This window comes from Euprymna scolopes, chromosome 18, assembly GCF_053919585.1.
Source record: "Euprymna scolopes isolate OS-2025 chromosome 18, ASM5391958v1, whole genome shotgun sequence".
Lineage (NCBI taxonomy): Eukaryota > Metazoa > Mollusca > Cephalopoda > Sepiida > Sepiolidae > Euprymna > Euprymna scolopes.
In genome coordinates, this window is record NC_136499.1 from 107,439,205 (window position 1) to 107,455,006 (window position 15,802).

Consider the following 15,802-nt stretch of genomic DNA (forward strand, 5'->3'; position numbering starts at 1 on the left):
TCGATATTTATATATATTTATTTTGCCTACATCCTCCCTCTTTATTTGTGGGTACAAATATGCTTAAAATAATCAGCCGAAACTGAACAAAATATATCGTATTGTGGGAAGGGTGAGGATTGTAGATAAAAAAAAAAAATGAATTTCACACTTCAAAACACAAAAGAAGAAAATTCAAACGCATTCAAAATTCCGATTTTCAACCTTAAAATCTGATATGTGCACAAGAGTTTTTTTTTTTCTGTTTTTATCTACAATTTTCACCTTCCTCACGATACAATATATTTTGTTTTGGCCAATTATTTTAATCATATTTGTAACTGCAAATAAATGGGTTGTAGGCAAAAAAATATATATAAATATCAATTATGAAAAAAAAACAGTACACCGTTTTAAAGTTCATTCTTCACTTAATAACTAGTAAAAATTTTGTATTGATTAGATAATTACTTGATTTTTGATAAATTTTTAAAGAGAGACTCCGCCTGAAAATACTTACTACCGCCTTGGCTGTGCCTAGGAAACCATAACGTGAAGCACCTGCGATGACAATAACGTCTCTTCTATGAGAAAGAGGTAACACAGCAGAGAAAAGGATGTCACCCATCACCCACCAGATTTAAGATTTGGTTTTGTACCCTATCCAGGCAGGAAAGGGAGCTCCGAGATGTGGCAAGTTCTCCATTATTTGGCTTTTACACATGTAGAGGTTGCATTGGGAATGAGATACCTTCTGGAGTGGGAGAATGATCCAATCATTTTTCCTGTGACCTTGGCAACGTATTTGATGTAAATATTTCAGATCAGAAGCGAAGGTCAGTCCCAGAAGCTTGTCACAGCATCATGCTTCCTCAAGACGAAAGCCGTTCTTTTCAATTGGGGTTAGGTGGAGATCGGTGTTAGTGATGGAAAGATCGAAGTTTGGTTTTGGATGCATTAAAATTAACCAGACACCTTTTTTGCCCCATTGCACCACGTACTCAAGGTTAGAAAAGGGAGAATCGGAAAAATCTTGGTCATTGCCGGCCTTTCAAAGTGTTGCCATTGATAAAAGTCATCTGAATAAATATCTATGAATGGTCTACAATGTGATTTGGAATGTATTCTGAACTCCTTGTGCTTCTTTGACGTACATATCCCCGAAATAGCTGTTTAGCAATAAGATCTCACCCCTTCACTGTTGAGGTCCCTAAATACCAGAAAGCTTTCTATTCTAGTAGTGTCTTCTCTCGAACAGCTAGACTTTGGAATTCCCTTCCTGCTACCTGCTTCCTTGGCTATACTGATATGCAGAAGTTTAAATGTAACATAAACCAACATCATGAACATGATTAAAAAAAAAAATTCATTTTGAAGATCAGGTAGATAGTGTTGAGCCCATTGTTTTTTTTTTTGGGTGGGGTTATTTATAGCTAACACACGTTTGTTTTTATTCAGAATTGAAAATGACGTCAGTTTTTATCTATTTGTCTATTTACACCTCCTCCACATACCCATTCTTCTAATAGTTAAATAGATAAGTATAACTACGTAAGCTACTGTTTGTCAATAACATGCTATGCGTTCATTTAGATTTTTTTTATTCAAATTACATGGTTTACACTTTTGTCTCAATAGGGCAGGTCGATTTGCAACTTTTTCAGAAAATCAACATGGCACTGGTGATGATAGTTGGGATTTGATGTGATAAGAACATATACCAAAAATTAGATTCCCATCTTGAACAGAAAATTGAGCATTTAATTTTAAAAATCGTGTAGAAAAATGCTGAAAAATCCTCCATTTTCATAGCATTTTTCACAACACTGACTTTGAAATTTCACTATTTTTCTAAAATATTCAATTAAAATTGATATATTTATATGAAATACATTGAAAGAAAAATAAATACATAAATTATAATTTTAATTATGAATCACACCTAGCAAAATGTCTCAACTTTTACTGCATTGATTAAACAAAAATTGTAAAAACAAGCTAATTAGCAACTAAGTCTTTTAAATTTCTCAATTCAAAAAGATATGTGGAGATGTATTACACAATATAACAACTTGATACAAGTTACAGAACCATGTATTTTAATTTTTTATTAAATGCAATAATATAAATTGTTATAATAGAACTAAATTGTTTTGTATACTTTCCTTTCGAGGAAAATGAAGGTCTAATTTGCTGGCATGATGACTTTGTAATAACGTATCTATGTCTTGCTTCCTGCCCAAATACAACTTTTGGAGAAAAATCAATCAAATTTGACGAGTGTGTGGCTGCAAAACTGATAGCAGTAATCATTTTTTTTTTTTTTTTTTTTTTTTTTTTTTTTTTTTTAGTTGTTCACTATTTCTGGAAAAAACAACAGAAAAAAAAATTATTTGAAAACACTTATTTTTTTAATATTTTTGCGATGTAATATGAATAAAACTAACTATTGTTTGGGTAAATAAAGAAAACTAATAAGATTTAATGGATAAATATTTATTTACCTAATGGACAAAATCGTTTGAATCCCTCTTCTCTCACATCCAATTCATCTGAGTTTATCATTGATATTATATTCCGGAAGTAGTGCAAAAGCACTATATTTTGAACTGTTTAAAACAGTAATTTGGATTTCAGTTAACTCTTTTGTTCTCTGAATCATACCAAAAATATACTGTTTTTGGTTAAAAAAAAAATATTGTCGTTTTTGATCTCAAACCAACTAACTGCATACACTTGGATGATAAATTTGACCAGAATGTTTAATTTATCATAGTGTTTGAGGATAGACAACTCTAGTCCATAAACACATTAATCTTGTGGCTTATGTTAGTCATCTTCCTTGATTCAAGGGCCCAATTTTCTACGTTAACTTCTCCACAAGAAATGCCAACAGCATACTCAAAAAGTAGCCTCTGGTCTTCACACTTAAATTATTTTTTTCTTCTGCTGTCAGATAATGATGATCGGGAGGGACACTAATTTTTTAGAATTCTACTTGAGACAAATCTTGATAATTATTGATATAAAGTTTCCCCAAAGGACCAGTAAATGTTGATAGGCTTTTTGTTGTTCCATCAATTAATTTAAAAATTGCTCAAATGGCAGTTCTATTGGAACCTGAAAATTGCAAATTTTGCATGTTTAATAATAGAGCCAGATTATATAATAAATACCAATATATTATTTTATTTTCCACAAAAAAGAAACATAATTGCAGGTGAATCTCTAGAATTAATTTTACCTCCTTGTTAGAAGGACAAGTGCAGATTATGTGCCTTTTTGACAATTTTCTGTCTTACACTTTACTGCAAAGTCATCACATCTCAAGACAAAGTTTACAGCTACAAGAAGATATATCAAACAGTCTGTCTAGCTGTTCTTTCGTTCTTTTCACTTGGATTGCTGCAAGAGATTTCCTGTCAATATGTTTGGCCCTCTTATAGCAAAATATATTGACCTTCTGTCCTATATAATGTTACCTTAACAAGGGCAATTGTGGATTGACTGCTTGCCGAATACTAATTATTTCCTTGGCAATTAACTTAGAAATCTCACTATTTTTTAAGTGGGGATAACTGTTTTCGAGGAAATAACTAAACTGGATGACTTGTCATGAAGTTGGGTGCTGTTTCATCCAAATGACAAGGTGGACCAGCAAATTTTGTGAACCACGGGTTAAAACTGAACATCGTGCTTTTACTGACATTCTAATCTGAAAAGTAAAGTAAATAAATAGATTATAACTGAAGGAAACTGTATTAGGCTATCTTTCAGTTTCATACGTAAAAAATAAGTGCTAGTTATAAGAAATAATGAAAATCTTTGTAGAGTTGAATTAGATGTATTGAAGAGAGAGGACTAAACCAAATCAGAGGCAACATAGTGTTTAGTTTAGACATTTTTAGCAGATTTTAGCTCCTCCTTCGATAACATGAATTTATCCATAAAGAGATTCATTCTTGCTGTAGCTGTGCCATTTTAAACGAGTGTTTAGTGTTTAAAAAACCAGTACTTGTGCATCTATGTTACTATGCTATTTTTAATAATAAATGGAGTTTTAAAAAAAGTTAAAAAAAAAAAAAAAAAAAAAAAATGGTTTCTACTGATTTTTTTTTTTTTTTTGTCAATTCTAATAAATTACAATGTTAGCTTCCAAATTATGCAGTTGAAATTACCTGAATATTACTGAATTATTATTTAAAAAAAAACAACTTTAATCGTGTTAGCAGGTGAAAAATTGTGGCCATCTTGTTTAAATCGAAATGGAAAATTACCTCCCGTTTGAACTCTCCTGTGTCTTACATAAGCATATTCAATCGTTTTCTTCAAATTCTATTTTCTTTAATAAATGATTTTCTATCTTATCGATTTTCGTAATTTTTGGATATAAAATCATCTTAAAAATATGAGGAATATGTAGATAACATTGTTTCCATGTGAAATTCAGTTTTACGATTTCTGAAATTTTGTTCTGATAGTGTAAAAGTGCTGATTTTTTTTTTTTTTTTTTTTTAAATTTTTATTTTTTATTATTTTTTTACTTTGATCTCTTCATGATAATAATGTTAACAGTAATAAATTTTTACTAACTTGTGAATAACTCATCAAATAGATTATCGCCTGGATTACTCAAACTACTGTTTTCATCTTGGATGGTATTCTCATATTGCTTGGTTGTTGTAATCGCTGACCATCTTGGCAAACTTGGTAATTTATACAGAATTTCAAATTGAACCTTTTATTTAATCTGCAAAGGTAGACTGTTTTTATTCTGGTGTCCATAATGGAAGTAAATAATTTTTATTTTATTCTCTCTTTTTATTTTTCTTCCTTTGAAGATTGTAATGCTGGGTATGGGGCAGCCAAACCAGCTGCCAACATTGCCTCGCTTTTTATTGAAACCATCCGAGAGCTCTTTTTTTTTTTTTTTAGTATGGCCTTTGACCTATGGCACAACAGATAAGTGTTGAGTAATAATCGGTTCTAAGTGATAGTTTTCTGGGGGTTCAATCCTCACTGCATGCGATACTAAGCATGAAATAAAAATTACTTTAACTGATTGACAGAATAAGTAATATCGATGCTTGTTACCGTGCTATTTTTTTTTTTTAATAGGATTTTCAATGTTAAATTCAGTTTTTACAATATTTTTGTTTATTAAATTGTTAGGTGAAAGTACAAAATATTTACAAAACATCCTTTCCTCCCCATGTTAAGAATGGGTTTCTAAATATTATTTCAGCACGGTAACATGGATGCACAAGTACGAAAAAAAAAATCTACTCCTGTGGATTAAATAAAAGTTGAGTTAGAAATTTTGTATAAGTTCTCAAGTTTCACAAGAAGGTTGGAGCTTACACCAATCAAGACATAAAAATAACAACCAAGATGTCCGAATAATACAAATTATCATTTAAAAAAACTTCTGTGATGTATTTAAAAAAAAATTTTTATTTTTATTTTATTTTTTAAAACTTTTTGTTGTTAGTGACTTAAAAACAAAACTTGTTTAATTTCAGCGATAAAGCTTTGCACCAGTCTGGCTCAAAAATTCCCAAAACCAGTGTCGAAATGGAGAATCATTTATATCAAAAGGCCAAATCACGGGTAAGAAAGAGACTTTCTTTGGATTTTAACTTTTCAAACATAAGTGCTGCTGCTGCTTTTAAGTGTCATTTATTCATTTCGTATGAATCAGATGACTCTATTATTAGCATTGGTTTCCCCAGTATTTTTTTAGTTAGAATTCTTTCGAGAAAGACATTCAATACTTAGAGAAAGGACAACGTAAAGGTTGCCAATGCCACTAGGTGATAGTGTTTCTGTTAAACAAATTGGATTAAAACTTGGCACAGCTAGATTGTCAGTCATTATCATTATCCACCGTAATCTCCCTATTGTTGTTATTAGGGTTGGATCAAATACTGACTTTTAACAATTGAAATACAAATACAAATACTTTCGTTTAGGTTACCAGAAATACAAATACTTTTATTCCTAAGTCTAAAAATACAAATACTTTTATTCCTCAATCTCAAAATACAAATAAAAATACAATAACTGATTTAAACAAAAACAAATATAAGTACTTTTTTTTCAAAGTAATAAAGAAATCTGAAAATATGCAAAAAAAAAAAAGAAAAGAAATATTTCCTTCCAAATTTGACATCTACATTACATTCTATATCGTGTTCGCATTGCACTTTATTATCATTAGAACTCTGAAAGTTTCCTTCTCTCTCTCTCTTTCTCTCTCAAATATAAATACAAATACAAAATACTATTTTCCTGGATGCCATAATACAAATACAAATTACTTATTCTTGTGATGTTAAAATACAAATGCAAATACATTAAAATTGTATTTAAATACAATTGAAATACAAATACAATTGTATTTGATCCAACCCTAGTTGTTATAACATTTATCCTGGTTGGCTTTTTCTCTACATTTCGATTCATGGTGGCTTATGTATGGCTTCTCTGAGCAAGGTCACACAAAATGGCTAGTAAATCATAATTCCACGGTCAAATGCAAATGAACTTGAGAGGTTCTCTGCTATTTACCATCACACTATGTTTGTTTTTGTTATCGACAATTCCTTAACATTAAATTTTTGAGAAATGTGAACTTTGGTGCTTATACAGTATGGTGCACAGGTGAAAAATTGCATTCCATAATCTCTCTTCTATACTTGCATATCATGTAAACATAAGGATCCTCACCAAAAATTAGGAAAAATTATCGAGTATTTGAAAAAAAAAAATTAGTTTTCGTATCTTACCAACCTGCCATTGATTTTTATTTGGTTAAGTGACAGACTGAGTTATCTCCTCCTGCTTTACAGGATTTCTGCTCTTCCAGTGAAGCCCCAAACTATAGAATCAATATTGGCCAAAAAGAAAATTTGGGATATTAATGATCACAGGTCACAAGAGATCCATTATTTGATAAGAGAAATGATTTATGTTGATATTAAACCATATTCTGTAGCATCTGACATTGGATTTAATAGGCTTATTGAAAAATTTGTTCAAATTAAAGCATTCCATCAAAAACATACTTCACTGCAAAATTTCATGAACTACAAACATTTGAACAGCAGGTCATTGGTTTTTAAATGACTCTGAACAGTGTAGACCTGTACTTGGAGTGGTTCCATTTCCTGGTACATGCTCGTGCAATAATAAGTGAAGAATTGCACAATGTTTTGGATGAGTATAAAATCTTCAATAAAATTTTCTTAGTCTTGCGGGATGTAGCAAATATAGTTGCTTATGTCAGAATGTGATTTCATTTCGAATAACTATCATACATTGTAACTCAGACTGTGAAAACAACCATTACATCGAACAGAAATACAGTCTCTCACTTTAATCGCTTTTTATTAGCAATTAGTAAATTAACTGAAATACAGGATCAGCTTAATTTGGAAAAACAAATTCATTTAAGATGTAACCACATGGTGACATTCAACATATTATATGCTGAAAATAAATTAAGAACAACGAAAAGCTCTTGTAATGTGTGCTGTTTATAGATTCCTACCTTAACAACTTACCAATGGGGACTTGTTTGAAAAAATATCCAGTTCCCCGAGTCCATTTGAAGAAATCCCCAAGGAAGCAAATTACAGAACATCAACCATATAAGTGATAATACCTACAAATTTAGCTCTGTGGTTATTCCTGTCAAAAGCTATCCAATCTGATTCTAGCATTTCTAACTTTAGTGGAATCCTTTTTACTATTGTTGAACAATTCAGGTTATCGATGGAAACAAGATTTTCATCCTATCTAAATGATAAAAACTTGTGTATGTCTACTTTCCTAGATCCCTGATTCAAATATTAATTTTAAAAAAATTGGCATAGAAAACATATTTAGAATTGGATTCTACATCTACTTTTCACTGATGATCAACAGTATACACTACCCTGCTGAGGATGAAGAAGCACGAACATGTGTAAATTACAACATGGCAACTTTGAAACTAACTGACAAAAAAATAACCAGTAAAAATGTCATAAAAGATGCTTTCATCACTTTTTGTATAAGAAGACAATAGGAAACAAAAGTACAATTATTTCTAATTCAATTTCGACTTTCACTTTTGAGGTGTGAAAAGTGAACATTGCATCATTTTATAATAGCAAAATTGCACTGATGGACAATTTTTAAAGTATCATCAAATAAAACTGAATTAAATGACATTAATATGAACATTCAATATAATTCTATACATAATGATTATTATGCCTACTTTTTATTTTATTTTTTATTTATTTATTTATTTTAAACAATTCCAACTGCAACTTCATTAAAAGTCGATAAAAATGCTGATGTGTTCAATTTTGACGGCAGAAATAAAGTACCAAATGTCACAATCATATACTAATTTCAAAATCATATATCGCAAAAACTGTTAAAAGATCTGGAACTTTGAAAGCATAATCAATACGTATTGTAGAATGCTATATCCAAATGTCAGCTGTTTACACCATGTACTTCTTAAACCTTATCCTCAATCCGATTAATCGGCAAATTGTCCGATTACCAATTAATTAGCAAAGTAACTGATTAGGCCGGTTACTGATATCCTGCCGATTAATGGTTCACCCTTACTTGAAGCATAAAAAAACTTTTTTCCAAAATGACATGATTTATTATTAAACTAGCTCGGGGTACCCGGCGTTGCCCGGGTGTTTTTCGGTGTGCGTGGAAAAAAAAAAGGAAGCTTTTACGACGCGCAGTAAAGTGTGAAAAAACAAACAAACAGGTGCTCGTTTTTGATTGATGTGACGTCGATTTTGTGCGGGACAGTTTTTAATGAGGTCAGTTGAAAAACCCGCTCGCCCGTCTGATATGACAAAGTCGACATTGAACAAACTGGCTCTGGGCCTGTGATTAGAGTCGAGTTTCGCTTTACCGAAAAGCGAATGTAATGCGTGCCGATGCGGGAAATGTGGAATAATTAAGGTTTGAAAGTGAATAAAATTAAATAGACAGGCGAGGTCCGTGGGTAACTCTGAGATATTACAATTTATGGATGATATAAACAGTTTTAAGGAGTTGCGAAGCGAGCAAGCGCTTCTCTGAAAGAAGCCTTTCGTGGACATTGGGGAAAAGCGTACATATATACACACATTTTCGCTTTTATATATATAGATAACTGAAAAAGGTTGCTACGCTTTAAGACAAATCAATAAAAATAAAACCGGTAATGCATTAGTCTCTAAATAAGCATTCATTTTTTTTTCTTTACGATAAAAAAAAAAGGAAAAAAATGGCAAAGAAAGAAAAAGAAAAAATGGCAGTTATTTTGAAATTATACATAAAAACGATTTTACTATCTTTCTCTGTAAATTGATCAAATAGTTTTATTTTTAAATAGGAAACTCAAATTTTATGAGCATCCAAGAAGTGATTCTTGCTTGCCATTTTGTAAAAAAAATCTTTCAAGAAACAAAGGGAGATAACTCAATTCATGCTAGATTTTTGTTGTAATGCTTACTAATTTTCACTAATCAATGATTTTCTTTATAAACATAAAAGTACTTGATCGATTTGTGATTTTTGGAATATGATATTTTTGTTTTGTTACAGGTACATAATTCATACAGACTTTCCTTTTTTTTTATTTTTAATATAGGAGGGATTCTGGATAATAACCAAAAAAATTTATCAAAATTCTTTGGAGAGAAAAAAAAAAAAAAAATCCAATAAAATTCTTTATAAAAGCAAAAAAAAAAAAATTTGTCTGCAGAACTCCAAGCATAACCAACAACATTTCTGCTTCCATTTTTTTTTTTTTTTTTTTTTTTTTTTTTTTTTTTTTTAGGTGAAAAAATTCAATATTGTTTTAGTTATGTTTGCCACATGAGTTTCTATCAAACAGTGTCTTTAACTGAATATTGCATTGTCATTGGTTTCAAATATCAAATTCTTTTAATGTATTTTATTTAATAAACATTGTTTTTAATATTTGAACAATATTTAATCACCTTTTTTTTCTCCTTAATTACAGGATGAATATATGGAATTACTGGCCAAGCTAATTATCCACGTTTCAGAGCTCTGTAAGTTTTTTTTTTTTTTTTTTTTTTTTTTTTTTTGCTCCTATACTTTTGACCATTTTGTTGTGTTTATGTGCAGAACTATTGTTGTTTTCAACCTTGTATAAATATTTGTTGCTAGTTATTCTTGTATATGTACATGATCCTTTCTGATTGATGACATGTTTTGTTATCAAAGCTTCTTCATACCTTGAAAAGGATTAACTAGAAACAAGGACAGATAGAATACAGAGGACATTTATTCAACTTGATCTTTGGTCCAAATCACTGTCTAGTATGTGTGGGGGAGACATCAATAATCACTGTTTAATCATGTGTTGTCAGCTCATTTTATTTACATGTTGCATGCTTTTGTTACTGTTACCCATTCTCTCTTTGAAACATGACATATCGACTAGATAATATATTCCCACAGTCTAGTGAAACCTTCATTTTAATGGGTTTATTGCTTTCGCCTATTCATTTTGTAAAATGAGATTGTCTGATTGCCAAGAATGACATGCAAAAAAAAAGAAAAAATACTTGAAATCACCACAATACCAGATTTACTTTGGAAGGGGAGAGTATCTTACATTCATGGGGAGTAGGACAAAAAAAAAAAAACCCTCTTATCAACTGTTAATAATAGATTTTCCACTGTTTTCTGGTTTGTTTAGAACCAAAAATAAGATCAATCTCTAAATGGGAGTAGAATCTTGATGTAGGAAAAAAGAAAAGGTGGAATGAAAGATGAAAAAAAAAAGAAAAAGTGGGGAGTGAATCTTGGAGTTCTATTCTTATTTACTTGTCTCCCCAGGAGGTGCTAACTGCCAAAAATTGAGATTTTTTTCACTCCTTTTAAAATCGATTGTTCCAGAATTGAATAAGATCCCATGAATAGAATTTTTTAAATTGGCATTCATTTTATTTAAATAATATTTAGTGGATATTATTTTTATCGTATGAAAGAGATTATTCTTAAACATGTTCATAATAAATAAATAAATAAAAACGGTCTTTAAAGCATATTTAGCTGACACAAATATTTTTACAGTTAGAATAAAAAAAATCAATGTGCATCATTTTTAAATTTCGTTTAACGTTCATTTTACAATCTGTCATATGCTGGACAGCTTCCAGAAATTGATTTTCAAACTAAAATTTAAAAAAAGGTAAAAAAAAAAAAATTTTTTTTTACTACATTTTCACCCCAAACAAGGTACAGTGTCACTTTGATGTGGGGGGGGGGCTACTATCAGGGACATAAGTTGCAGAGATACTATGTAGGGAGTTGAGCAGCAAGATGTTTGTTCACATTACACTTGAATTTCTGCATGTCAGTACAGTGGGAGAAGCAGGAATCCGGAAGGGAATTCCAAAGTCTAGCAGTTCCGGGGACAAAACTATTGGAGTAGATAGCTTTCTTACATCTAGGGATCTCTACTGTGTAGGGGTGGAATTTTGCTGCTTGTCGGAGGTATTTATGTCGAGGGAGTGGGTACAAGGTCTTGTAGTTTATCGGAGCATTCACCATTAAAATACTTGTAAAACAGGCAGAGGGATGCAACATTTTGTTGATGAGACAGAGGCTGAAGCTTAGATGACAGTTCAGGACCTATCAGATTGGCGACTCTTTTGAACGTTGTCTAGGAGCAAGAGACTAGCAGCAGATGCACTAGCCCAAATGAGAGCATGCTACCCCCATAGTTCTGTTTGGAATTGTATGCAGATGCCCCCTTTCCTTCTCTAGAGTTAAACAAGACATACTTGAAGATAGAAAGTTATATCAGCCAAAACGTAAAAATAACATTGGAAACGAGAAAAACCAGTCAAAATAATTCAAATACGAATTATCAATCCATCCATCCAGTGCGGCCGTAGCCGAGATTGAACTCACGAGTTTGTAGTGCAATTCAAATCTTGTCGATAGCTGAATACTTGATACTTCACCAGGGCTATCAAGGGTATTTTTTTATCGTGATGCCATCACTAGATGGGGTGCCTGCCACAGCTTAAGAGAGTCCCCTCTACCCTCAAGAGAAGGATAGACCACGCCAGTTTCTCAACCTGGTATTTTACCTTGCGGTACATACAGCGCCTCACCTTCCCAAATGGTCACCCATCTTAACTTCGGTAATCTGGCGAGAACCGGTGCATCAACATAATTGTGCTTTATATTATCAATGCTCATCTAAAAATATTTAGAAATAACGACAACAGTGTTTTAACATTAAAACTCCCAAAAGCAAATAAATGTGACAATACTCCATAGATGGGCAAATGGTGGCATTGTAGAGGTACAGGATATTTTTAGGTGTAAGTAACTTTTTAGCACTGTAGAGAGAGCCCACCTTCCTCACAGCAGCCTTGGTAGTGTATCTCTGACCAGGTCTTTATTTATCCCTCTTTCCCAAGTTCAGTCTTATGACCTCATGTTTTCCTTCGCCTTCTGACACTCCTACTGCAACTCTTCTACATCTACTAACTAAAGAATTTTCATTCACTTTTTTCGATGTGGTCATACCATTGAAGTCTCCTGTTCTGCACATATTTATTTAAAAAAAAAAAAATCCACTAAGTACTCTTCAGATTTAATATTCCTCTGAAGTTTTTAAAACTCATATTAGACATCTATCATATCATTCTCATATTTCTATGTAGCACACGTCTTCAAACCTCACTGATTGGATTTTTTTTTTTTTTCTTCCATACGTCATCATTAATGGTAGTAAAACTCTGCTAGTTAATAAAGGCAGAAAGTTCCAGGAAATTACTTCATTCATTCCTACCTCATACGAGGTGCCTTCAATAAGTTTCTAGACTTTTTCCGTATGCCCACTTTTGTTAATAGTACACACATGAAACCCTAGTCTCCTTCGAAGTAATCTCCTCCGGCTGCAATACACTTATTGTACCGTTCCATCAACTTCTAAAAGGCCCCATGGAACTCCTCTTGTGTGAGCGTGTCAAGGATCCTTGTCACAGGCTCTTTCATCATCTCAATTGTCTCTTAACGACAGCCTCTAAGGTTTTCCTTAAGCTTGGGGAATAGCCGAAAGTCACAGGGAGCTGTTCATTTGAACCTGAAATCATAAAAACTGGTCAGTCATCTCATAAGATGTATAGCAATAACACACTGGATTTTCAACAGTCTACAACAATTTTAAATGACTGCACAAAAAAAGTCTGGAAACTTATTGGAAGTACCTTGTACAATCACGCTAGTATTTGCATCACTCTGTGCTCGAATGGTATCACCATGGTAACAAAACTTCTGAACAACCTCAATAGCTACAACATCCAAGCATACTTTTCCCACGTCTGAATTCTCGGAAAGTTGGACTGAATATAGTAAGCATAAAATTTGCACAAAACCAAATTCACCTCGGAGGTAAAGAGAAACTATGGAATAATCTTAGTCTGTATTTACTTGCATTCCCACAAAGACGGAGTTCACTTTTTTTTTAATGTAGCAAAAATATAGTTTCCGAAAAAGAGCATTCTGGATTGAGACAAAGATAAAAATGCCTCTGTCTAGAAAATTTCTATTTCACTGACCGAGGATAGAAAAGATAACCTGCATCAGAACAGGCACTAAGCTTTTAATTATTTATCTATATTTTATCTATATAATAAAATACAATATAAATTATATAAATAAAAAAAATGAGGCACAAGATCAACAGTGTGAGGAAAATTGGTGATTTGGGGAATTGTTTGTGATCCTTGTCTACAATAACTTGCTTCACTATCCTACTCTTGGCTAGAATCTTTGCAGACACTACAATACCACATTTATTCTAGGAGTTATCCTATTAAAAAAATATCCACAAATTTTAGAAAATTTGAATTTTATCTATCAATATAAGTTTATGAATTCATTGCTTGTAAGGAATGGGATGAAAAGCAAAAACTATTATAAACTATTAATTATAGATCTGTTTTCGGGTTTGTTCAAAACAAAACAAGCAGGTCGATCTCTAAATGGGAGTGGAATCTCAGTGCAGGTAAAGAGATGGCGTTTGATAGAGGGGAATGGTGTCCTCCCATTATGAATACAATCAAAGGAAGGACAGAGACCAAAAAAGAAAAAAAAAAAGAAGGATTTAATTATGTTAAGTATTCTACCAGTGATACCGTATGATCTAATTTTCCTGAGGAGACCCTCATGCCATACCCTGTCAAAAGCCTTAGATATATCTAGAGCTACCGCTCTGCCCTCCCCCGCTTTGTCCAGTGAATGGTATATACGTTCAGAGATTACAGTTAGGATGTCTGCTGTGGAATGGGCTCGTCTAAATCCATATTATTGGTCAGTCAGAAGTTTAGCATCTGTAAGGTGATGGACTAGAGCATGGTTAATTAAGGTCTCAAATATTTTGGCGAAAAGTGGGAGGAGGCTAATGGGGCGATAATTTGATGGGTCAGTCCTTTCGCCAGAATTCTTAGAATACTGGTACAACAGAAGCAGTTTTCCAACAGCCCGGGAAGCAAGCTTCATTAAGGCATTTGTTGTAGAGTTTGGAGAGAACTGGAGTTACTTCGGCTGAGCATTTTTTTAATAGCACTGCTGGGATGAGTTCGGGTCCACATGCTTTTGAAGTGTCAAGGTTTTTTATGAGTGGGGATGAGCATCTTGAAGGAGCTCTATTCTACAAGGGGAGAGTTAGATACAAGGCCAGTTTTTAGTGTGGAAGATAATCCAACTCCAAATAAAGGGAAACTGTGGATTGGAACAAAGATAAAAATTGTCTCTGTCTAGAAAGATTTCGCCTTCACTGATCTAGGACAAAAAAAAATGAAATGTAATATCAAAATAAATATTACACTTTATTCTAGCCATAAAGCAGAGGAGTCTTTTTAGAATTTTCTTACCCTGAAGATTGACAGATTTTACTCTAAAATCCAATTAATATGTTTACAAAAACAAATATTGTCATTATCTAACGCTGTTGTTATAAACAAATGGCATTATCTAACAGTGTTGTGATTATCTAACGGTGTTATCTAATTGAAATCAAATATCACAAACAAAATATCAATTGTTATCTTTTAAGAGCTATTCTATTTGTGTCCACATGTCACGCAAGGGAGGTAATTATTAAAGATGTCCTTTATAATTTTTTTTTTTTCTCTAAAGGAGATTTGCTACCTATAACCAAAACTTTCTAAATATTATTTAAAAGCAACGATATAAAAATTTCATGATTAAAATATTATTTAATTATTTATTTTTTTATTTTTCTTCGTTTGAAGATTGTAATGCTGGGTATGGGGGCAGCCAAACCAGCTGCCAACATTGCCCCGCTTTTTATTGAAACCAATCGAGAGCTCTTTTTAGTATCCTCGCTGTTTCCTTAAGTGCAATTGTCTTTATCTTTATAAAGTTATATATGTTTATATATATCTATATGTAAAGAATTCATTCCTAAACTATTATGAATTTTAGAATACATTTGCCAAGTGTGGGCTATTTAATTTCATGCCCATACCTCTGATTTTGGTGAAATTGTAACAATTAAACATCAATAAATATTCTCCAAATTTAAGTTGGTATTTTAAATGGATTTTAGTAAGGGCGTAATATTGGCACACCTCCCTGTTTGAAAATTCAAATATATCAGACTAGCAGGTGGTTCGTGGAAAATAAACTCTTGTCTCTTTACTAGTTTATTTTTACTTTCTGATCAATTTACGACAAAGGAAAAATTTACATCATTTAAAATCACGGCAGATCTTGTTTTAAAGACGGAACAATTGTGCCT

At 32.1% G+C, this 15,802-nt stretch overlaps 1 protein-coding gene across 2 annotated transcripts in view; it reads left to right on the forward strand.

The window, feature by feature from the left end:
- LOC145297746 (mediator of RNA polymerase II transcription subunit 15-like) overlaps nt 1-15,802 on the forward strand; it is a 179,902-nt gene that overhangs the window by 8,023 nt on the left and 156,077 nt on the right. For both annotated transcript variants that reach the window (XM_080143972.1, XM_080143971.1), the window contains exons 2-3: nt 5,502-5,589; nt 10,010-10,061. In XM_080143972.1, the coding sequence (XP_080000098.1) occupies nt 5,502-5,589; nt 10,010-10,061 (140 nt within the window). The remainder of the gene's footprint in view (nt 1-5,501; nt 5,590-10,009; nt 10,062-15,802) is intronic.